Genomic DNA, 25,477 nt, shown 5'->3' with positions numbered 1-25,477 from the left:
AAGTTCAAGAGTGCGCCTAAGAGGGGGTGAATTAGGACTTTAAAAATTTATCTGTTTTTAAAAACAAATTGTTCTTATTTTTTTGGTTGGGTGAAGAGTTTTGAAATGTGATACTTTCTTTTATGGTTATAATTTGTGAAAGCGGTAAATGCGAAAAAGTAAAGAACATGGTGATAAATCCTGGTTCTCCTCACAATCCAAGAGTACTCTAGTCCCCTTACCACATGTAAGAGATTCTATTATTGTTAGATCTTTAGACAAGACACGCCGAGTCTTTCTATACAAGACTCTAACACAATCAACAAGAATAATCCTCTTGTGATTCAACCAATTTGAAATGAGAACAATCCTCTCCAATTCAACTCTCTTGCTTCCAACAATCCTGAATCGCAAGGAACAAACCAAACAGGTAGAACAAGAAAGCAATCCTTTCCTTTCTACTCTCTTGTTTTCAACAATCCTGGACAACAAGGAATTACAACCAAATCTGAAAATTATTTGAGTAAATAAAGTTGATGAATATATATCAATCAATAGGATTGATCTTCTCTTCCAAACAAGCAATTTATAATAACAATATAGTGCTCAAGTGTTTATGAGAATGATATGAATTTTCTGGAATGTTATGAACATACATGCAGAAAATTATTTATGAAATATTAAGAACAAAAACACTTGTTAGAAAATTTGAGTGAAAAAAATATGATGTTGAATTGCAATGAAAGAGGAGATTTTTAATTTAAAATTTCATGTATTTATACGGAACATGGTAAAGTTTGAGACATTTTCATGAAGGTTTGCAATAGTTTAGAATAACAATGGTTCATGAAAAAAAAACATAATTTTGAATTATTTACAGTACTTCTTAAGTCAGTTAAAATGGGAACTTGACTTAACAAGTTCGCAGGATTTTTCAAATTTCAAATTTAAAAATAATGTTTTAGAACGTTGTAAATTGTGGCGATTTTAAAATAAAATTGGTCTCACGTGTTTTTAGAGAGAGAAAGTCTGCCCTCTCTCTAGAAACTTAACGTGCATCCCTCTCCTTTCCGACCCAATTTCTAGGGTTTGCAAAGGCTTCATCACCAGCTACTACTGGTTTCCTCACCCCCTTCTGGGCTCTCCCTCCTCGTGTAGGAGTTTCGGTTCCCTGTTCATAGTCCCGGTGTCGTAGTTGTGAGCTTCAACCAACTTAGGATGGAAACTTGGAAAAAATTTCAGCTGTCAAAGGAAGAAGAAGAGGGGATTACGGCAGATGTTGAAGAGATCTGCGAAGAAGAAGTGTTCAAACGCACACTTACGGGGAGACTCTGGACGGACAACAGTTTTAACACACGCGCCTTCACAAGTACGATGCTCAGTGCGTGGAAACTCAAAAATCCCGTGGAAGTGCAAGAACTTAGTAAGAACCTGTTCCTTTTTCGATTTACGACTAAGCAAGATCTGGAAGGAGTTCTCCGAAATGGCCCATGGAGTTTCAACAGGAACCTTCTAGTGCTGGATCGAGTCTCAGGGGAGGAGCAACCATCTGATTTGAATATGCATTTTGGAACCTTCTGGGTTAGAGTGTATGAACTACCACTTATGCTCAGGTCGGAGGCGATGGCTAAGAAATTAGGTGGGATCCTAGGTGTTTTTGAAGAGTTGGATCAAAAGGAGGCTCATAAGAATGGGAGGTTTCTGCGCATAAAAGTGAAGATTGATCTGAAGAAACCCCTAAAGAGCGGTACAATGGTTCGCTTCAAGGAGAAAAACTTAAGAGTCCATTTTAAATACGAACGGATGCCTACCTTCTGCTTTGTGTGCGGTAGATTAGGACATCAAATCAAAAATTGTGAGGCTGTAGGCGATTTAAGCGAAAAAGGATTTGAAGACTTAGAGGAGCAAGATCTTTCCTTTGAGGCCTGGTCGAGAGCGTCCCCACTGCCAAAGACTCATGACGAAACGAGGAAGAAGGACTCAAACTCCAGCTCCTGCAGCAAAATTTTGTTTAACCTTTCTTCAGGACAAAGTAGATGCGAGGCAGGAGGAAAAGAGAAGGAAGGAGAAGGGGAGGAGGTCGAACAAATCAAAGAGAAGGAAGTGGCAGACAAATCAAAAGAGTTAACCTTACTAAATCCAGCTCTGGAATATAAGAGATGTCCGGAGATTGAAGCTATGGCAGAATCCCTAGGGGCGGTTGATATCACAAATGTGGGGAGAGGGGGAGGTGCTCCTTCAAAGGAAGGAAATCCCAAAAAGAAAAAATTGACTAGAAGGCCAGCTGCGAGGAAGGTGACAAGCCAAAAGAAAAAGCTGGAGATGGAGTGTGGTAAGAGGAATTTAATTGATGTCATGATTGTTGATGGAACCATAGAAAAGGGTGGAAGTGGTGAGAAAAAATTGAAAGGCCAAGCTGCAACAGAGGATATTCAAGAACCTGTACCAGAGGTGGTGTTGGAAACCCAACACCGCCTACCTCAATGAAAATCCTAAGTTGGAACTACAGGGGGTTAGGGAGTCCCCATGCAGTTCGAGCCTTGCTAAGGCTCCTTCGTTTGGAGAACCCGGATGTGGTTTTTCTAATGGAAACTCACCTAAAAGAGGAAGAATTTGCTAATGTTATGAGGAAATCTAGCTTTGAATTCTGTCAGGTGGTTAATTGCAAGGGAGAAGGAAGAAGACGAGCTGGTGGTTTGGCTCTGTTCTGGAATACAAATACGGCGATTGAGATTCTTTCTTTCTCCTCCAACAATATTAGTGGGAAGGTCATTGAAGATAATGGGAGGACATAATGGTTTTTTAATGGTCTCTACGGTTTCCCGGAAGAGAGCAATAAGAAGAAAACATGGATACTGTTAGAAGTGGAGGTCAACAAAGGAGGTGAAAGGTTATTTGTTTCGGTGATTTTAATGATATAATTTATGACCATGAGAATATTGGAGGCCTTAGTAGAACGCATACACAACTCTCTTGAGGTCGACAAACGCTTGATATGTGTGGCTTACTGGACCTTGGTTTTGAAGGCTACCCCTTTACATGGCCTAACGGGAGATGTGAGGATGAAAACATACAATGTAGACTGGATCGTGCAGTAGCTTCAACAAACTTCATACAAAAATTTGAACCAATCAAAGTAAGACACCTTCATCGTCACGGTTCTGATCATGCAGCTATTAGTATTGCTCTAGAGGCAGAAATAGAGGAACCTGTCATGAAAAGGAAACATATATTCAGGTTCGAGGAAGTCTGGCTTAAAGATACAAGATGTGAGGAATTGGTTAAACAATGCTGGAATGGTGCGAGTACACGGGGTATTGAGAGAGTTCAAGCTATGCAGGGGCTAGATGAACACTTCAAAAAGTATAGGTTGGGCACAATTATGAAGGAGATAAACAGAATTGAGGAGATGCTTAAAGAGGAAGATAGATGGGGCTGCATTTCCAAAGCAATTGAGGCTCACAAAGCTATCGAGGCCCAACAGAATAACTTATTAATGATGGAGGAAATTATATGGCGTCAAAAAAGTCGGGCTGTCTGGCTAAATCACGAGGACCGCAACACTAAATTTTTCCATGGCAAGGCTGAACAAAGAAGAAGGACAAACGCCATTAAAAAGCTGAAGGATGAACAAGGGAACTGGTGAAAAGGCTTCAACAGATGCGCAAGACTGCTGGTTAATCATTTCTCGAAGGTTTTCTCTACTTCGCACCCCTAGTTTGTTGCGGAAACTTCTGAGGTTGTCAAAAACAAACTAAGTCCAAATTTGATAATGTTGTGTGAGGAAAGGTTCACAGCAGAAGAAGTTAAAGAGGCACTTTTCCAAATGCACCCTCTTAAAGCTCTGGGTCCGGATGGGCTACCGGCATTGTTCTTTCAGAAGTTTTGGCATGTGGTGGGCTCTGATGTTATAAGAATGGTGCTGGATGTCTTGAATAATAAAAAAGATCCTGGAAGCCTAAACTCAACTTTTATTGCTCTTATCCCCACCCAAGTGCAAAAAACCCTCTTCCCCAAAGGAGTTTAGGCCAATTAGCCTCTGTAATGTGATAATGAAAACAGTGACAAAGACTATTGCAAACCGCCTAAAACGTTTTCTCCCCGAAGTAATTGATGAGGAGCAGAGTGCGTTTGTTACCGGAAGGCTCATCACTGATAATGCCCTTATAGCTTTAGAGTGTTTCCACTGGCTAAAGAAGAAAAAGAAAGGGAAGAAAGGAATGATGGCGCTGAAGTTGGATATGTCAAAGGCGTATGATCGACTGGAGTGGGATTTTGTGGTGGCTACGTTATCTTCCATGGGATTTCCGAAGCCCTTTGTTGACCTCATTTAACGTTGCATTTCAACGGTCTCCTACCAGATTCTCCTTAATGGCCAGACCACTACGTGTTTTAAGCCGGAGAGGGGTCTCCGCCAAGGGGATCCTCTCTCACCCTATCTGTTCATACTGTGTGCTGATGTTTTTTCAGGTTTAATCAAGAAGGAATCCCTCAATGGGAAGATTCATGGAGTCCAAGTGGCTAGACAAGCTCCGGTTATCACCCACCTCTTTTTCGCTGATGGCTGCCTTCTTTTTGCGAGGCAAACGAAACAGAAGCTAGGAATCTCACCGCGATTTTAGACAGGTATCAGGCAGCTTCGGGGCAGACTGTTAATTGGGAAAAATCTGAAGCATCTTTCAGCTGCAACATAGACGAATCTGTTAAGGACGTGATTAGGAGGGAGACGGGGGTGAGGACAGTGGCGGGTCATGCTAAATATCTGGGACTTCCGGTGGTTATTGGTAGATCAAAGAAGGAAGTGTTTGCCTTGGTGAAAGAACGAGTGTGGAAGAAGATCAAGGGCTAGAAGGAGAAATTCCTTTCAAGATCAGGGAAAGAAGTGCTCATTAAAGCGGTTGCGCAGGCCATTCCAAGCTATGTCATGAGTTGTTATAAAATCCCTGAAAGTTGCTGTAAAGAAATCGAAGCTATGATAGCAAGATTCTGGTGGGGAGCTAAAGACGGCAAAAAGAAAATACACTGGATAAGCTGGGAGAAATTGTCGCGAGCAAAAAGGGAAGGTTGCTTGGGGTTCAGGGGTATAAATGAATTTAACACAAGCTTGTTTGGGAAACAATACTGGAGACTTCTCAATGATGAATCCTCTCTGCTTGGTAAGGTTCTTAAAAGTCGATATTTCCCTCGCTGCTCCATTTCCGAGGCTGCAACGGGTTACAATCCAAGTTATGCGTGGCGAAGTATCCTAAGTGCTAGAGAGGTGGTGGAGAATAGCTCTAGGTGGAGAATTGGAAATGGCGAAAAGGTGAAAATATGGAAGGATAATTGGCTGCATGAGAATCCCGGTTTTAAGGTGTGGAGCCCTATTGGAAATTTGAATCCACAGACCCGAGTTAGTGAGATCATTGATGGTGATCTTGGTGTTTGGAAATCTGCTCAAATTGCTTCTATCTTCAATCAATCGGAAGCCCTTCAAATTCAGAGTATTCCGCTATCCAGAAGGCTACCAGAGGACAAACTGTTGTGGCATTATGAAAAAAAAAGTGTTTATTCCGTTAGATCCGCGTACCACCTCCTTCAACACACAAAAGCTGCCCAGAAACCGGGTTCTTCCACCCCTCCAAACAAGCAGCTCTGGAAGTCCATTTGGAAGCTCCCGGTAATTCCCAAGATTCGAAACTTCATTTGGCGCTTGGTTAAGAATATCCTCCCAATAAAGGCGAATCTCCATTCAAAAGGCATCCTTCTTGATCAGGTATGTGATTTCTGTCATGCTGCTCCTGAAAATGCTGATCATCTCTTTATGAAGTGCGATTTTGCAAAGGCTTCCTGTTTCTCCCCTCCGATCGGTTATCGCATTCCGGTGGATGTGGATTTGTTAGACTGGATTGGAAGCATTCTGCTTTCCAAGGACTCTTATTCAACTCAAATTCTTTGTACTTTACTTTGGAACCTTGGCAAGCAAGGAACACTCTGTTGTATAACCAGAAAGCTACGGAGCCTTCCATCGTGGCGGAAAATACATGGAGGTATGCCTTGGAGCAAGGGATTAACCTTATTTCAAGCAAGGAGAGGCTTAGGGTGGAATCTCTTCCTGCTACCGAATCTGGACATAAAGGAGTTGTCGTTATCCAAGTGGATGTCGGGACGTTGGATGAAAATGGTATAACGTTTGGTTGTGTGGTGAAAGACCATGAGCAACGAGTGCTGCTGTCGGCTTGCACGAAGGAAGTAGGGAATGTTGACCCGAGCATGGCAGAATTGCTGGCCATTAGGTGGAGTCTGAACCTTGCAAAAAGCCTGAGTTATGAGGATGTTGTTATCCAGTCCGACTCGAAATGCGCTGTGGACTGCATCAACGCTGTTTCTGTTTTAGCAAACTATGAACTCATTGCCTCTGACTGTAGGGCTTTGTTAGGTAGCTTTAGAATAGCTACTGTTGTTTTTATGAGTAGAATGTATAATGTGGATGCTCACCACTTAGCTTTTTTGGCAAAGTCTGTAGGTTCCAAAACCTGGATTGGATGCCTACCGTATGATAGTGCTGCTGTTTCTTTCTCTGCTGCTGTTGAGGCTTAATGAAATTTCTTTGATGCCAAAAAAAAAAATTGTGGCGATTTTTGTGTTGTAACAGCAGGCCAAAATGCCACAATTTACCAAAAACTGCGTGATTGAAAAAAATTGAAAAAAATTGAAAAAATGTCTAATTATTTGAACCAACCTAATGCAACATCTATTGATTTATCCAAGTCAATCGATTATATTTGAAAGTGATTTAACATGGTTCAAATATGATTAAAAAAATTATATTTGAAAGTGATTTAACATGGTTCAAATATGATTAAAAAAATTATATTTGAAAGTGATTTAACATGGTTCAAATATGATTAAAAAATTATATTTGAAAATGATTTTGAACATAAATGACCAATGCATGCAAGTGACTGTTTGGAGAATAATTTGAGCATCAAAATTATCAATATAATTGCATGCTTGTACCTCTATTAATCAAGATCCATGCTTAGTCTTCAACTTTAATCTTGAATAATTTGGTGCTAGCTTTTGCTCATGATAAGACTTGGACACTTGAATTGATACAATGTTCTTAAAGCTTTTCCATACTTTTTGACATGATTATTTGACTTGTAGTTTGTCTTCGTCAAAACACATTGGATGGAGAGTCTTGACATCACATGGATAATAGGTGGTCGTAGTTGTGATCGGTTGTTATACCCCAAAATTTGCCCGCATCTTTTTTCAAGAAAACTCCAATCTGAAAATTAAGAGTCTCATATAATCATGGATTTTTATTTCAACAAATATCCTGACATATGAAATACTTAGTTTTTAGAATTTTTCTTATACAGTAATTTGGCTTGCAGTTGAATTTATTCTTACGCAAACGCCAAATACTGTTTATTACTTCACACATGCTATTTATTTATTTACAGATAAATAGTACTGACACAATTGGTACAGAGTTAAATCTTTTTGCAGGCGCAGAATCAGGAAACTCAGACTGTACTGGTAACAAGTAGATTATTATTATCTTTTGTTTCCCACTAATTTTTGTACTATATTCCATTATTTTCAAAAATCTTTTCAAATCTCTTTTTCAAAAATCAAATCTCTCTTTTTCCCAACACTATCTCCACTTTCTTTCAAATCTTACTTCCACTCAAATTTCCTTTTGTACGGAATCACTTCATCCCCCAACGTCTCTATCTCCTTTCCATTCTATAAATACCCCTCATTTTTTCCATAAAATCTCACATCAAATTCTAACTCATCTTTCAAATTCCTACCTCATATCTATTTTCTCTTCTTCCCTGACAAGAATGGCAAAGTGGATAGAGACACTGTCTCTTACAGTCATCACCATTGCTACGGTGATCATGACTTTCTTCTGCCTGCATAGTCCTGAAGAGTGTGGACCTGCAATGGTTGCACTCCCAATCATCTACATGTTATTGTTCATAGCATGGGTCATTAACCGTCATTCCTGAAGTCTGCCGTGATTCTTATTTCTTAAATGTACCGTTTATTCGTCGTACTGTTCAATATAGTATGTAATATTTGTACTGTCAGTATTAAATGTTGTACTATTTGTCATAATATTGCTTAATTACTAAGATAATATTTTGTGTGTTTTCTGCCAGTCAAATATTCATTTTTCTGTGCATTAAATGATTTTCAAGGTTATTATCGGTAATTTTGCCCGCATACCGTAAATATTAGTTATTTATTATGTCTATGTTTTTTTTAACAAGTCATGTAAATAAACTTTCATTTTTCACATAAAACAAAAACAAAAACAACAAAAGAAAGAAAATTAACTTTGACTGTTGATTTTTTACTCTAACTGCTACGTCAATATCTGAACAGTCAGTTGACAGCCAAACTGCTGGCAGTACAATTCTCAGTGTTTTGTACCATCAATCAAATCAATCTTTCACAATTCAAAATTCCAAGATTTTTGTTCTAGAAGTCTTCTGAATATCACGCGATTAGCAGAGACTCAACACTGCACAAAAATCAGGTACGCTTAACTGTCTCCTACATAAACAGTCCCTGACTAGGGTTTTCTTGTTTTTACAGGAGAAACAAGTTTTTGAGAGCTCAAATGGATTTCATACACATCCATACATCTCAAAGTACCATCATACAAATTTTCAAACTTCAATTCACTCAGACGCACCGTCAGCAGCTCAAACAGTCAACAGACGACCCGTTTGACCAAAAAGTCAACAGACAGTCAAAAATGAAATTTTTTGTCAATATCCATATATTGTCAAAGGATTCATCATTTGATCATTGGATGATCATAATTCATCAAGGAAAGATCAAAAATCAACAAAACCCTAAGATTCAAAATTAGGGTTTTTACCTAAAAAGTCAACTCAACTTTGACTGGTCATAACTCTCTCATCCTTCATCCAAAAAATTCAAACCAAAGCTCATTTTGAAGGAAATTCAATTATCTTTCAAATGCCATTGATCCCATGGTCATTGGATTCACCATTTGAAAAATATGATCAAAGACATTACAGGTCATTTTCAAAGTCAACAAAAAGACACTTTTTTCAAAAGGACACACAAGGAGCATCAAAAATCATTTTGACATGAGACCAAAGGCATTGGTTAGAGGACTCTTTAAGGTTTCCAAAAGGTGCAAGATCTCCTTCATATGACAAAAATTGAGGGATTTACACCTTGTTGAAGTTGGCTAAATTTTGGAAAATGCATAAAACCAACATTGCTCAAAAATGCATTTTTTCCAAAAGGGGCCAAGTTTTCATGGTTCAAACATCATTTCCATAATATTATGGGCCTCCCACGACCAAGACCAAGCCCATAACATTTTTCTCCATTTTTTTTTATTTAATTTTATCATTTAAGATTAAATTAAAAAGGAAAAAAGGAAGGACAAAGCATAGCTTATTTTCTAAGCTAAAGTCTCCACATGGGACTTAATTATTCAGCAAGGAAGGCAGCAAGTCAAGCCTAGAGCAAGAGGTGTGGAGATCAAGCAATGTTGGCTTAAATCTTAAGCTTAAAAGTCAAAAATTCAACAAAGCTCATGAATACTTCTTAGCTTATTTTCTAAGCACTCCATGGCTTATATAAAGGCAAGAATACTTCCCAAACAAGGGAGAAGCCACACACACGAAATTATAGCCAAGGCATAGCAAGAAAACTCATCAAATTTCTCAAAATTTCCATACACTTTGTAATTTTCGAATTTCATATTCCAATCAATATCAATACAAAACAATCATTCCAATCATCTTCTAAGATCATATAAAGTAAGAATGAACCCTTAATATGGTCCCATGAGAGTCGTAACACATGCATAGTGTTCTTCATGTTCATACATAATTAATTTTCGTTTTCCTATATTTAATCAACCTCAATGTAATCTAATCATTCCACTGAGTTTATGAGGTCCTATAAGCTAGATCTGGGCCTTAACATGTAAGCTTCCACGTGAGAATAGCTCTATGCCATTAACGAGTGCTCATGTATGCTTAAGCTTCAACTTCATCGAATCCATGGCTACCACGCTCAAATAACGAAACTAACATCATATTTGGACTCAGAGCATCCTAATTAGGGGATCTGGGTCACTTGCTATTATTCCTAACGCTTACTTTTGCAGGTTTGTGAAGCTACCAAAAAATGGCATTTTATCGTGAAAATAGAGGAGGTTTAAAACCCCCGCTATTTGTGTGTAAAAATGAAAGAGACGGAGGTTGAAGACGACCACGCGTCCCAGCGTGGTTCGCCAGTCAACTTGTCTTCGTCCACGCAGGCAAAAGTGGGGCCAATCTGACTTACTAAAGGTCTTTATGATCCCACGTGACTGGTCAACACAAGTGTACCATGTTCTCTTCAATCTGAGCCACATGATCAATCTCAAAGCCAATCCAACGCATCATACAAGCAGTCCATACCATGCATTCTCCAGCCTACCACACCTGATCAGTATCCTTTTATCTTCTATTTTTATTTTAATTTCTTTACAAAATTAATTAAAAATAGTTTTTTTTTTAAAAATCCAAAAAAATACACAAAAAATATTTTTAGACTTCTAAAATAATATATTATTTTCTGAAATAAAAATATTTTATTTTTCTTCAAAATTTCAATATTTTGCATAATTAATTAGTATATATTTATATATTTGCTTTTTAATTATTCTAACCAATCAAAAAATCATAAAAAAAATTGTTCTTTATATAAAATATTGTTTATAGATTATAAACTAATTTTGTACATATTTTGAATAATTTTCTCTTTAAGTTTTAATTATTTGCATAATTATGTTTAATTAGCTTAAATCAATTTCAAATCAATTTCAAAAACTCCAAAAAAATTAGTTTTGTTTTAAAATTAATTAACAAATATTTTGTACATATTTTAAACTTAATTTCTAGGTTTAAATTTATTTTCATCTTTTTTCTTCATTTTAATTTAATTAATCATGCATTAATTATAATTAAAACCAATCATAAAAAATCCAAAAAAACATGCCTTTTATTTTTCTTGCAATTTAAATTCCTAGATAAATGTATAGGATGTCAAATTCATGTAAATAGGCTAGTTTACATTTCCTGCACAATCGATGTAATAGCGTAGATTTACTTTCCGCCCTTTACATTTCCGCATTTTAATTTCCAGCAAAATATAAACTGCGTGTATGTCAAAGATAAAATTGAACCGTTAGATCACTAACCTCAAAGATAAAATATCTGAATCCAAACACAAATCACATTTGCACCTCTTAAGGTAATCCCTTCTCATTCTTTTCAAAATCAAAGTCAAAATTCTACTATTTTGAGTACAAAATCGAACCTTGCGTTTATATCCGGTGAAAGGATAGATTTTTAAAGGAAATAGGATAAAGACCTTACAACTCAGGGTAGACCTCCTAGTTTGCTTGCTCAAATCAAAACAAACAAAATTCTCATGCACTGTTGTTTTTCAAAACAACACTTTCAAAAAAGACAATACTTTGTATACATCCAAACACGGGTTATTACAAAGTTAACGTTCTTTTCAAAACATCTTTCGAAAGATAAACAAGCATTTTGTATACATCCACACACGGATCATTACAAAATTCAATTTACAAAAGTATTTGAAACCACATATGAGCAATTTCAGAGCAATTGAAAAGTGATCGAAAAACAAGTGAGCTAAGCAAACTTAAGAGCCCATGGATAACCATGGATACAAAGGGTGCTAACACCTTCCCTTTGTATAACCTACCCCCTTACCCAGAATTTCTTAAAGGTCTTTTTTCTGTTTCTTTTATAAACCTTTCCTTAATTGGATAAAATAAAAGGTCGGTGGCGACTCTGTGAATTTTCAAAAATGCGAAAGCATTAAGCGATAAAAAAGAGTCAGTTCACGTATCTCTACAGAACAGAGGTATGGCCCGGAATTAAAAAACGGAGGTCCAAAGAACTGGCGACTCTGCTGGGGATATACTTTCAAAAACAAAATGTTTTCAAAAGGGGTTACCTTAAGAGAATAGATCACTTCGATGTTTTCAATTGATTGACTTGATTGCTCTATTTTTCAAAGGTTTGTTTGGGTATTTTGCTTGTGTGAAAGATTCTAACCCGAATCTCGAGATACCTTAAGTATATGACAATAGACCAAGGAAACTGTACGGCATGTACCGATACGGTTGATCTGGTAGTCATCATTAGTGCGATACTTTGGTTTATACTGATGTCCCTTGAAAACGATCAAGGAGTATATTAGGCTTCCGAAATGTCATTAAACACTAATTTGTCTTAGAACCTTTTTAGTTGAACTTGACTTGTGGCCTATTAAGTGGCTAGCTTTGAAATTGATCGAAGTTAGTTATCCTCGAGGAATATTTTGATCGGCCGCTCGAGCGCCGTATTGAGATGTTACTTCCAAGGATCATAGAACCCGAATACTATTCTAGGACAGGTTTTAACCAACTCAACCTCAGTGGGGAGTGTCATACCCTAATTTTTGACCCCCCTGAGATGACATATCTTCAGGATTTTTTCATCAGGTCAAGACAAGTACCCAGAGCAGTCATTTCTCCATCTGGTACCTAATCGAGGATGCTCAAAGACAAGAAAGCTCAGGCAAAGGATCAATCAATACAAAGACTAGTCTCTAATACAATCATGGGGCTCAAAAACTTCACTTTTCTCATCTATGATTGATTAGACATCCAGTCATATGAGTACAGGTTTACTCAGGTCACCAGACTAGGGTTTTGAGCCTATCAAGGACTGAAATCAGGGATCACATTTGGGAAACCCTAAAAAACCTCAGAGGGTCATTCAAAGACATCAATCATCTTCAAATAACTCATATCACAAGGTCTACTGGACATCACACTTCAATTCAAAGTCTACAGTCATTACTTTCACATGGTCGACAAATTAGGGTTTTGACCTAATTCACCAAGATAGTTGACTTCTGATCAGGGCATGAATCCAAAACTCAAGACATGATTCAAGGATCTCTACTACCTCCATATAATCAATTTATATCATCCATTTGGGGAGAAGATCTTATTCCTACACAAAAGCCCAAAAATTCACTTTGTCAGGAAAAAGTCAACTGTGAAGGATCATCATTGACTTTTAAGGTTTTTGGTCAAAAAATGACTTTCAAAGATCAATATCATCAATATATGGATGTCAAAGTCATTTGGCCAAAGAAATTCAAAGAAATTCATCAAGGAGCGAAAAGTCGGGAATTAGGGTTTTTGAAGGCATGGTGAGATCTCAAAATTTCACCTACACAACTCAAAAAACTTCCAACATGAAAGTTGTAGATCTTGCCAAATAAAACAACATCTTACAAGGGAACTTTTTTCAAAAGATCAACCATTTATGAAGTTTTGGAAATTTTGAAGTTTAGGTCATAAACACTTAGAAATTTTTCTAAGTGTTTTAACCTAGTTTTCATCCAACTTTGGGCTCATTTTTCACAAATTTCCCAAATGATTCTGAAGAAGACATAAACTAATGATTTGAAGTAGATGTTTAGGGCTTTCCAAATTGTGTTCAACCTTCTCCAAATTCAATTTGAGCTAGGAGTTATGCTTGTTCAAAGTTGGCCTCATGAAGTAAAATTACAGGTCATGTGCAAATTGGAACTTTGCAATTTTGTGCATTTTGCTTCATGAATGGATGCTACACGACCCATAACATGTCTGAAACAATACCATGCATTCATTTTCACCATGCCATGATAATTGAAGAAGATTCCTAAAACAAGAACATGTGATTATGTAATGATTACTTTTGAGAATTTATGGCAAATTGATGAATCACCCAAGGAATCTTCTCACCAACCAATTAGAGCTCACTTTGCATCTGGATTGTCCCCTAAGATCAGATAGAATCAATGGATAGGGGAGGTGGCTCGAAAATGCAATGATCACACTTGGATATTCTTTGAAATTTCTTCATGGCTAAGAAACCAAACTTGCTTCACTAAGCAAGCTCACTCTCCCAATCAGTACTGAGACATTTGCCTATAAATAGAGGCCTCATTCTCATTAAAAAAACACACCAAAGCAACCATATTACTTGCTTTCTCTTTCTCTTCTCTTGTTCATTGTTTTTCAAAGTTCTTTGGCAAGAAGAATCGATTTCTTCAAACCAGAGCTTATCTTTGGGAAGTGAGCATTCTAACATCTCAAGGGAGGTCATTTGAGGTGATCCAAGCACCTGGATCACTTCTGTAAGTGGAGGAACACCATTGTTGCTCTCACTTTGGAGCATTTGCAGTTGGAGGTCCATGGAGTGATTCAGAAGGTTTCAAGCCAAGCCAATCATCCAGGCACACTCCTCAGGTCATAGTGAAGCTAACCAGATGGCTGCAGCTCATCTGTAACTCAAGAATCAACACCCTCCATGTTCACTTGAAGCTGAAATCGAGGGAGGTCCATAGAACAATTCAGAAGGATTCAGGTTGCAATAAGCGTTCAGTTAGCATCATTGAGTCTCAGAGAAGCTATTGAGATCATTCATTCAAGCCCAGGTGCTCTCAATCATCCTCACGACCTCCACTTTCAGAGGTAAGTTTCTGAACTCCACCTCTTTAATTTAAGCACTCTTTGTGGTAAAGCTCGATTCTATCTTGTTCAGCATCATCAGAGGATTGAAAACCCTCTATCATCTTTCATTTATTCATCTTGTGCATCATTTAATTTTAAAATTAGGGTTTATGTGTTCTTCGTGTTCATGATGAAATTCGTTAGTTACACTTAGAATAAATGAATTCTGAGCCCATAATCATGTTCCTTGTCCAAAAACGAGTGAGATTGATGTTTACATCATGCCATTTAGTTGAGAAACCAGAGAGTTAGAAATTTGAAAATCTTTGAGCTCGAGGAAGAAGATGAACATGGCGCGCGCAAAATTTGAATCTTCTGGCTTGTTTTAAAATATATTATGTTGGATGCGTGTGAATAACAAACTGCGCGCGTAGCCCAGAAGGTGGGAGTTTTGGCCAATGACTTGGAGGGCGCGAGTTCAAGCCCTCTAGGTGACAAAACCATTTTTTTTATCACCTTTTCCACTTAATTTCTTCACAACTTTAACCAATTAGTTAACCTATCAAATTAACTCCTTTTTAATTCATTTTTTATGCACTTATTGATTAATATATATATTTTATAAATAATCAAAAAAAATCATAAAAATATTATTTATTTTATATGTTTTGATTAGGTTAAAAATGGTGTTGTTTTAAGTATTTTAAAATATATTTCAATATATGTTTTCATTAAAGTTTCAAAACCTAATATTTCATAAGTGTTTTAGTGTTAAAAACCCTAATCATTTAGGTCTTAATTAGGTATAGATTTTGTCTGTACTTCAATTAAGTTGACTTTTGTCAAAATTCAAATTATGTTCAAACTTCAAAGTAAACAGACGATCGAGGTTTTCAAACAACAGAACCCCGTATCTTTTCAACTGTTTTCATAAACAGTAAACCATTTTTAATTGGGCCTCTAATAGAGTGTAAGTCCCAAACACCTTCTCTTCTTAGCTTGTTTTCAAAACTGTATTTTCAAAATCTTCTTTCTGTTTTCAAAACATTCTTCTGGTATTTGAAGGGCATTATTCCCGGTGAAACTCTTCAGATACCTATGTGACCTTTGTCCATCTTCACTTCTTCTGTTTTCAAAAACCATTAACTGTTTATCATATATATATATTCAACTGTTATCAACAAAACAACAAAAATACTGTTGAGGCTCTGTACATACTTCTTCAAAGGCCTCCACCCCATCCAGGTTAGGCTTTACAAGCTTTCAATTTACAGTCTTTGTTTAAATTACTGTCAAATATAAACTGTGCATATATTAGTTTAGAACTGCGTTTGAGTATAAACCTTAGGACAGTTAAACTATATATATATTATAGGAATATGACCTAGGATTGAGAATGTCTTCCCGGTGAAGGCTCTTTCCTAATTAGAGATCTGTAGTTCAAACCCCCAAGATGAATTATTCCCGGTGAAACATCTTGGCAAAAACCTTAGAATCCAAATAATAGGACACATCTACCCAAAGAGGAATTATTCCCGGTGAAACCTCTTACCCATTTGCTTAGAGCCAAAATAAGTTCAAAACTACATAGCTTTCTCTTGTGCTATAACAAGGACCCTCGATTAGCCTCCTCTTGGGCTTTGTACAAGGACCCACAGGCTTCTTAAAAGCATTTCCAGCTTCCTCTTGAGCTTGTATACAAGGACCCATCAGGTTTCTTATAAACATAGGAACAGGTCTTTAGTCACCTTTTAGCCTACCCTGGTGAGTTTCTTCCAATTTAAACCAGACTCTAAACAAGCTAAGTTTGTCTCAATTTTGCATTGAGTACACTTTTTGGAATGAGAGACATGGACAGTCTCTATCACCCTTATCTTCATCAATCTTCCCTAGCAGAGTCTAGGATCCATGTTTGATCATCCTCAGCATTGAGTCAGCCTTCATCTTGAGCTTTAAACAAGAAGTCTCCACTAGATAATCTTTCTGCCATTCATATCAATACAAAACCCCTGGAAAGGGTTAGCCTCCAACATCTGTCTAAAATGTCAAAACCCCTGGAAAGGGTTAGCCTCCAACATCTGTCTAAAATGTCAAAATCCCTGGAAAGGGTTAGCTTCCACACATTCTTTCATTTTTTTAATATAAAACCCCTGGAAAGGGTTAGCCTCCAAAGTCAATCATTAAATGTCAAAAAGATAATTTCATTCTCTTAGGAGATAATTTCCCCAAAAGAGTCAAAACCCCTGGAAAGGGTCAGCCTCCAAAAAAAAACATGATAAAGTCAGTCTTTTAACAGACAAATTCACCAGCTGAGTCAAAATCCCTGGAAAGGGTTAGCTTCCAAAGAAAAACAGTCTTTTAATAAATAAAACCTCCTCAGTAGAGTCAAAACCAACAAAAACAGTTAGCCTCAACCTTGGGCTTCATACAAGGCACCCAAACAATAAAACTCCCCTATTAAGAGTCAGCCTCAACCTTGGGCATTGTACAAGGCAGATAATAGAGTCTCCCCAGTGAGTTCTTCATCACTCAGTAGCCACAACCTTGGGCTTTGTACAAGGCGGATAAACCATATTTTCATGTGTCAAAGATTCCTAACACTTAGGATCTTTCCCCATATAGTCATCCATACTCAATTCATTTATTTAAGAGTCCGCCACAACCTTGGGCTTTGTACAAGGCAGAAAATATTGTTTTTCCCTAGCAAAAGTCAGCCACAACCTTGGGCTTCGTACAAGGCACATAAAATAGAGTCATTCAATTATCCTCAACAGTCAGCCACAACCTTGGGCTTTGTACAAGGCACATAAATAGAGTCTCCCTAAGTAGAGTCAGCCTCAATTCTGGGCTTTGTACAGAACACTAAAATACCCTGTAATTAATCCCCAGTGGAGTCATCTCCCAGAGTCAATAATAATTAATTAATCAATCAAAAAGCCTCAAGCTTGGGCCTCATACAAGCCAGCTAAAAGTCAAATCTTTTATACAATAGATAGACATAGCTTATCTCTATAGAGAGATATTTTTACTACTCTACCACATTCAAACAAACAAACATTTCAATTCAATTTTAATCAAGTCTCCCATTTAGGATTTTGAAAGGCATGAGCTGGCAGTAAAACCCAGACATGTGGTAACTTTCCCTAATTTGGATGAGCATCTTTCTTTCATTAAAGAGGCATTTGACTGGTATACTTGCACATACACAAGTAAGGTCCCCCTCTTGAATGAAATGAATTCAGTTATTCTGTCACTCCTTTAAATGTTTGTGGTAGAATAGTACTAATACCTCTCTGTAGAGATAATTTCATGTCTCTTTACTGTAAACAGAGATTTAATTTCAAGCTTCAACCTTGAGCTTCAAACAAGGCACCAAAAACATTTAATTTCCCTAGTTAGTTCCCCGAACTACATTAAGCTCTGACTTCCACTAGGGATATGTAGGCATGAGGTTCACAAGGAATCTCAGCGAGCTAATAAAATACCAAAAATAGTCAGTTTGTCTGTCTGTCTGACTTTTAAAATCAATTCAATTCTCTCTCCTAATACAAAGGAGAAACTTTCCCAATCATTAGCAGCAAACACAATCACAATGACACAGAGAAGGTTCCTGTAGAGTACTACAGATATGTAGGGTGTTTAAACACTTCCCTATGTATAACCGACCTCCCGGACTCCAGAATTTCTAGTCTAGGTGTAAATCCCCACACTTAGCAAACTCCTAGGGTTTAGTTGAGATTTTTTTTTCCCTTTCCTACTCGTAGGACAAATAAGAAAGTTCGTGTGATATCGTAGGAAGAACTGAAACAAAATTCATCCCACCACGGGCGCATTCTCCTTCCAAATTTCGCGTGAAGGGTTTAGCGTGCCGTCCTCCCAAGTGAAACGGGGAGGTAAAGAAAACGACCACCACAGAAAAATGGCGACTCTGCTGGGGATATAAGTGTTAAAAACCTTGGTTTTTCATCCAAACCAATGGTTGACCTGTTGCTGGTCCAGCCCCAATGAGGAATTAGGGATGCCAAATTCCCCCTCAAACAAGAGAGGTCCTGCCTAACCTCTGTGTCATATCATGTGATTGTTGCATTTATATTTGTTTATTTTGTTTATTCTGTATCGGGAAAGGGCTTGATTCCCCCTTGTGGTGAGAAATCCTATACCCGGATTTGAGTGCAACATAAGATAGGATGGAGGATGTCTTCCCGGTGAAGGCCCTCTAATCTTGGTTTCCAAGTCTACTCTTGGGATTTGCCTGGCTGGTTGTGATTAACTGCGCCACTGCATTCCGAGACTGATTTGTACCAGGAGGACCTAGAAACACATTAACCCCACTTAAAGCCTTTTTTAGGACGTAGAGCGGTGATTACGGAAGTAATTGTCACGCAGATACTACACTCAGAGAAAACTCTCTTATAGATACCAATCAACGTATCTTTAAGGTTGAGCAAAAACTCTGAGACCCCTAGAACCCGTTCTACAGGTACAAAAATCCTTAACCTTAGTTTACCATTGGGGCGGGAGACTGCGTTTGGACTTCATGACCACTATACCCTTCAACGCCATGTTTGTTTAAAACTCTTGTGTGTGCATTCATGCATTCATGCATCATTCATTAATAAACAACTAAAAACAAAAAGAGTCTTTTTCGAGTCGTTTTTCAAGGAAACTAAATAACGAACGTTTTGAACTTCATAGAAAGAGAGAAACGGAGAAAGGACTTAAGGATCTATACCATGGATTATGGGAGAAAGAGAGCTAGGAAATACACCTTCAAGATTCCCCAGGTCGAGGAACTGGGAAAGCTCGGAAAACTGGTGGTCAACCCCCAGGCTTTCAAGGAGAAGTATGGAAAACTTCTGCCTTTGCTCAATACCAACATTGTGGATGGGATTCTTCCCACCTTGGTACAGTTTTACGATCCAACGTATCACTGTTTCACCTTTCCAGATTATCAGCTCATGCCTACGTTAGAGGAGTACTCTCGTCTGATTGGAATACCCGTGTACGCGCAAGATCCGTACTCCGGTTTGGAAAAGAATCCTGATGACATTATCATTGCTGCAACTACTCCTTTGAACGTAGTCGACATCAGAACTCATATGGTGAGTAGAGGAGGAATTCAAGGATTGCCCTCCAAATTCCTGTTTGATCAAGCTCGGTACTTCGTCAGCATCCAAGATATGAGCGCATTTGAGGAAATCTTGGCTTTGCTTATCTACGGATTGTTTTTGTTCCCTAACATTAACGATTTCGTCGACATCAACGCAATTAAGATCTTCTTAATTGGAAATCCAGTTCCAACCTTGCTTGCGGATGCTTATCACTCTGTGCATTCAAGAAACCTGCAGCGAGGAGGATTAATCACATGCTGCGTACCGTTGTTATACGAATGGTTCGTTTCGCACCTGCCAAAGTCTAGCACTTTCTGGAACATGAGGAATGGCCTTTACTGGTCACAGAAAATCATGTCTCTCACTCATACGGACATTGATTGGTGTAGTCCTGACAACGACGAAACCAAGATCATCTTCAGTTGCGGAAATTTCCCCAACGTACCCCTTATTGGAACTAAGGGAGGAATCAGTTACAATCCAGCTTTAGCCCGTCGTCAATACGGCTATCCCATGAAAAATATACCAAGTAACATTCAATTGGAGGGTCTGTTCTTCAAGAACATCGACGATCATGGCAACATGCTGAAGAAGGAAATTGTCCAAGCCTGGCGTCTTGTTCACAGTAAAGGGAGAAGATTGTTAGGAAAACATCTTTGCATCTCCCTGGATCCTTACCTTCAATGGGTACGCGTCAGAGCATTCAAGCTCAGGATGCCATATCAACATCAAGAACCTATTCCCCTAAGGGAACCAATTTACCTTTTCTCCACCGATGTTGAAAAACTACAAGCGGCATTAAACAAGGTATGCCAAGAAAGGAATGCTTGGAGGAACAAGTATCGAATTGTCAACACGGAAAATGTTGAGATTCATAACATCCTAAGAAGGAAGGATGAGTTACTTGAAGTGCTCGATCGACAAGTGACACAAACATCACTTTCTCATCATATCCCTCCTGCTTCCTGGATCATCGATCAGCTCACGTCAGAGAACGCTCAGCTCAAGAAACAGAAGAAGATGTTAGAACGTGAAGTCGGCTCTTCGTCAAAGTTTTAGAGTCCTTTCTCTCAGTTTCTCTGTATTTCCCTTTTCAAAGTGTGTAAAAAACGGCGTTTTCGCTTAATTAATAAAAGTTTGATGTTTCATAACGTAATTATGGTGTTTCCTTGAAAAATAATAACTTAATTGCATATCATACATCGCTTTAGTCGTACGCACTGACACGAGAATTGTCGCGGATCTAATAGTCGCTTTCCTTTCTCCAGAAAGAGAGGAGGAGAAGGAGGTGAACGAAGACTTTCAAGCTGTCTCATCCATACAACACTCGTTCAAGTCGCAAGAAAAGAATGGAAGACTTTGAGCAAGAGAATGAAGAACTCAGAGAAGAGATTAATACTCTCAAAGGTACTGTTGAAAGACTCAATAGTATGGTAGAAGCCTTGGTAGTTGCGCAGAATCGACCAACGCCAGAAGAACCACAAAGGACTGTGGTTTCCGAGATTGTTTCTACTCCTATTCCTCAATATACCATGCCGCCTGATCGACCTTGGGGCATGCCGTATAACTTTACTCCAGAAGGGTACATACCTCCAGCTTCTGAAGCTCCAAAAGTCACCATGAATATGCGTCCACCGGAGGGTTACAAACCTCTGGAAATTGAAGTTCCAAGAGCAACGGCAATGGGTTTCGCACAACAGAATACTGAGATACCAAGATCTGCTGTCATGGCTTCTCCACAGCCGATTATGCATACTTTTCCCCCGCAGGGCGGACAAGTATATCATCACGCTCCAAGTGAGGATGCTGGCGTGTATGAAAGGTTGGACGAGTTCCAGGAACAGTTTCTGCAAATGCAGAAGGAACTCAAGACTCTTCGAGGACAAGATCTATTTGGAAAGAATGCTGCAGACCTCTGTCTGGTTCCAAATGTTAAGATTCCTCACAAATTCAAAGTACCAGAATTCGAGAAGTACAAAGGGAATTCATGCCCACAAAGTCATCTTGTGATGTACGCTCGAAGAATGTCAACTCAGACTGATAATCAACAATTGCTCATTCATTATTTTCAAGACAGCCTGACTGGTGCTGCACTCAAATGGTACATGAACTTGGACAGTTCAGAGATTCGTACTTTTCGAGACCTCGGAGAGGCCTTCGTCAAACAGTATAAGTACAATCTGGACATGGCTCCCGACAGAGATCAACTCCGGGCCATGACTCAAAAGGATAGAGAAAGCTTCAAGGAATACGCTCAGAGATGGCGTGAAGTTGCTGCTCAAATTTGTCCACCACTTGAAGAGAAAGAAATGACAAAAATCTATCTCAAAACTTTGAGTCCATTTTACTACGGACGAATGGTTGCAAGTGCACCGAGTGATTTTACTGAGATGGTAAACATGGGTGTGCGTTTAGAAGAAGCAGTTCGAGAAGGACGCTTGAACAAAGAACCCGAATCTTCTATTGGTCCAAGGAAGTATGGAAGTTCTTTCCAGAAGAAAAAGGATCAAGATGTCAGCAATGTTTTGCACAAAATCAAGAAGAAATTCCAACCTCAAGTTGCAACAATAACTCCGGTTGTTAATTCAGCGCCAGCTTATCAACCTCAGGTCTCGCAACAACAAATTCAACAAAGGTCGCAGCAACCTCAGCAGCAGGTTCGACCTCCAAATTACAACAATCGGGCTCCAAGGTATCCTGCCTTTGACCCCGTACCAATGCCGTATGCAGAATTGTTTCCAACATTACTGGCAAAAGGACTCATTCAGACGAGGAGTCCTCCAAATCCTACAAACAGTTCCTCACCATGGTATAAGGCTGACCAATCTTGTCCCTATCATCAGGGGGCACCAGGTCACAATATTGAGAACTGTTTCCCTTTCAAGATTGACGTCCAACGATTAGTGAAGAGCGGAATGCTATCCTTCAAAGATACTAATCCAAACGTCCAAGCAAATCCTTTGCCGCAGCATAAAGAAGCTTCAGTAAATCTGATAGATCAGCACCCCAACGTCATTCAAATCTACGACATTCGTCAGATAGGGGAAAATCTTGTAAAGATGCACGCTAAACAAGCTGGGTACGGTCATGTACCACCGCACAACTACTTCACATGTGAGATTTGTCCAAAGAATAATCAAGGATGTGCCGTAGTTCAAGCTGCATTACAAGAACAAATGGACTTGGGATGGATTCAACATATCCGAGTCAGAACTGAACATGACATCAACATGGTTCAAGGATGTCCAGGAGAATACAAAATCTACAAAGTTGAAGACCTTGAAGGATCGGTAGTCAGGTTCCACAAAACTTTAAATGGACTTGCCTACTTTGGAACAGATTTCCACGCTTACAGTAGATGCAGAATCTGCCGAAGAGATTCACAAGGATGTTTGCGTGTTCGCAACGACATTCAAAAGTTGATGGATGACAATACCATTACTGTTCTTGCCAACAGAGAAGATGATGAAGTCTTTACCGTATCTCCTCAAATTAATCAAGTTGAACCTATGCAAGTTAAGTATGACAGCAGGAAGACAGCAGTTGCACCACTAGTCATCTACTTACCAGGTCCTGTACCGTATGAGTCCAGCAAGGCTATACCATACAAGTACAACGCTACATTCATTGAAAATGGTAAGGAAATACCATTACCGTCTGTTGTCAACATTGCTGATGTTAGTCGAGTCACCAGAAGTGGACGAGTCTTCAACAGAACAACAGAAAATGTGGAGAAACCTTCGGAGGAAGTACCACATAGGCAAGACAATCTTCCGACCAATGCTGTTCAAGCGAAAGAAAATGATGAGATCTTGAAGTTAATCCAGAGGAGTGAATACAACATTGTAGACCAATTACTACATACTCCGTCTAGGATTTCTGTTCTTTCCCTACTATTGAGTTCTGAAGCTCATAGGGAAGCTCTACAGAAAGTTTTGGAACAAGCTTTCGTAGAACCAAGTGTTACAATAAGTCAATTCAACAACATCGTTGCCAACATCTCCGCCGGAACTAACCTAAGTTTCTGTGACGAAGATCTTCCTGAAGAAGGGGTGGACCACAATCTTCCACTTCATATCTCAGTTGGCTGCATGGGTGATACACTCACAGGAGTCCTAATAGACAATGGATCCTCTCTCAACGTCATGCCTAAATCAACATTATCAAGATTATCTTTCGAAGATTACCCTCTAAGAAAAAGTCATGTCATCGTCAAAGCATTTGATGGATCAAGAAAGTCAGTTTTCGGAGAAGTAGATCTTCCCATAACTATTGGACCTCAGACGTTCAAAATCACTTTCCAAGTTATGGATATTCCAGCACAATACAGCTGTTTGCTAGGTCGCCCATGGATTCATGAGGCTGGGGCAATTACTTCAACACTCCATCAGAAATTGAAGTTCATAAGGAATGACAAATTGGTAACCGTATGTGGAGAACGAGCTCTAATCGTCAGCAACCTGTCATCATTCTCCGACATAGAACCAAAAGAAGTTATTGGAACTAAATTCCAAGCACTTTCCTTAGACAAAGGAAAGGAGAAAGCAGCGTCTATTTCTTCATACAAAGATGCAATCCAAGTTGTAAAAGATGGCACTACCAGTGGTTGGGGGCACATTAATATTCCTACCAACAACAAGAACAGAACAGGAATTGGATTCTTTCCGACATCATCAAAAGCTATTCCAGGGATTGAGGTAGTTCTCCCAATTCAAGAAACTTTCTGCAGTGGAGGTTTTCTTCAACCTGTTCAACAAACAGTCAATATCATCGATACGGAAAGCACCGATGAAGAGGAATGGTTATCCTATCTCAACAAAGCAGGATACATCTCCCTATCAGAGTCTGAACCACTTTGCTGTTATCCAAATGAAGGATCTGAAAGTAAGACTCAACCAAGCAGTGATGAAGTTACTGACAGCTTCACCACCAGAAGTCATGGTTCATCAGAAGAAGTTCCTCCTATCCCCGAAGAGACTTGGGATACATTAGGAGAACCAAGCGGAAAATTCGACTACATGGTGAAATACTCCGCTCCTGAAAGTTCAAGAATCTCTCTTGAAGATATTGTTCCAACTGGATGGAACAGTGATTTTGAGTACCTCTCTCAGCCAAAAGAGATGTATAACCCTTGCTATTCAGCATCACCTACTGGTGAAGTCATCATTGAGGATTATATCCCCAAGTCACCTTCCGAGGCTAAGGATCTAGAGTTCACATATCTAGTCAATGCCATCTTGGGAGAAGAGCAAGACCAAAATACAGAAGAGGATGATCTCGAAAGTGTCTCCGACAACGAGTCTCTCCATTCAGAAGATTGGAAGTTTCCTCAAAAGAAAGTCCGACATACTCCACTTGGAAAGGGGTATGCTCACACCGCTCAGTCTGCTGAAGTAGAAGAAGATCGTCTGAGTGTTGCAAAGACAGTGGTTGGTAAATCAAGACCTACCACAGGCCAGCTTAAGCCTAAGGTTCCAGATTACTTAGTGCACAATGGGGTTCGCCACTACTGGACAGCTGTTGAAGTTTCAACTGTTGTTCGCACTCCTAAGTAGGAACTTTCACCGTTATTTTGTCCTCTCACCATAGCCCAGGGTGAAGAGATGTTTCATAGGGCTTTGCATTTTACTATTTCTTAGTTAAATGTCCCTCTTTGCTTCGCCCAAAGCAATAGAGTTTTGTTTTATAGGGTCTTTGTTTCAAGAAATGACTGTCCATAAATAAAAATGTCATTCTGTTCCTTCGTTTAGTTTTCCCTTTTCTTTTTTTCGGAAATTGGTAATCCTAAAAAACACCCTTAAAAAACATCAAATATTCCATTAAC

At 38.8% G+C, this 25,477-nt stretch overlaps 1 protein-coding gene across 1 annotated transcript; it reads left to right on the top strand.

The window, feature by feature from the left end:
* Window positions 1–1,197: 1,197 nt before the first annotated feature.
* LOC131661702 (uncharacterized) lies at window positions 1,198–2,466 on the top strand. The gene has a single exon (XM_058931311.1). The coding sequence runs from the start codon at window positions 1,198–1,200 to the stop codon at window positions 2,464–2,466; it is 1,269 nt and encodes a 422-aa protein (XP_058787294.1).
* The last annotated feature ends 23,011 nt before the right edge of the window (window positions 2,467–25,477 follow it).

The sequence above is a fragment of the Vicia villosa genome, linkage group LG1 (assembly GCF_029867415.1).
Source record: "Vicia villosa cultivar HV-30 ecotype Madison, WI linkage group LG1, Vvil1.0, whole genome shotgun sequence".
Lineage (NCBI taxonomy): Eukaryota > Viridiplantae > Streptophyta > Magnoliopsida > Fabales > Fabaceae > Vicia > Vicia villosa.
The sequence above is the reverse complement of the archived record's forward strand: the minus strand, read 5'-3'. Positions and strand labels throughout refer to the sequence as shown.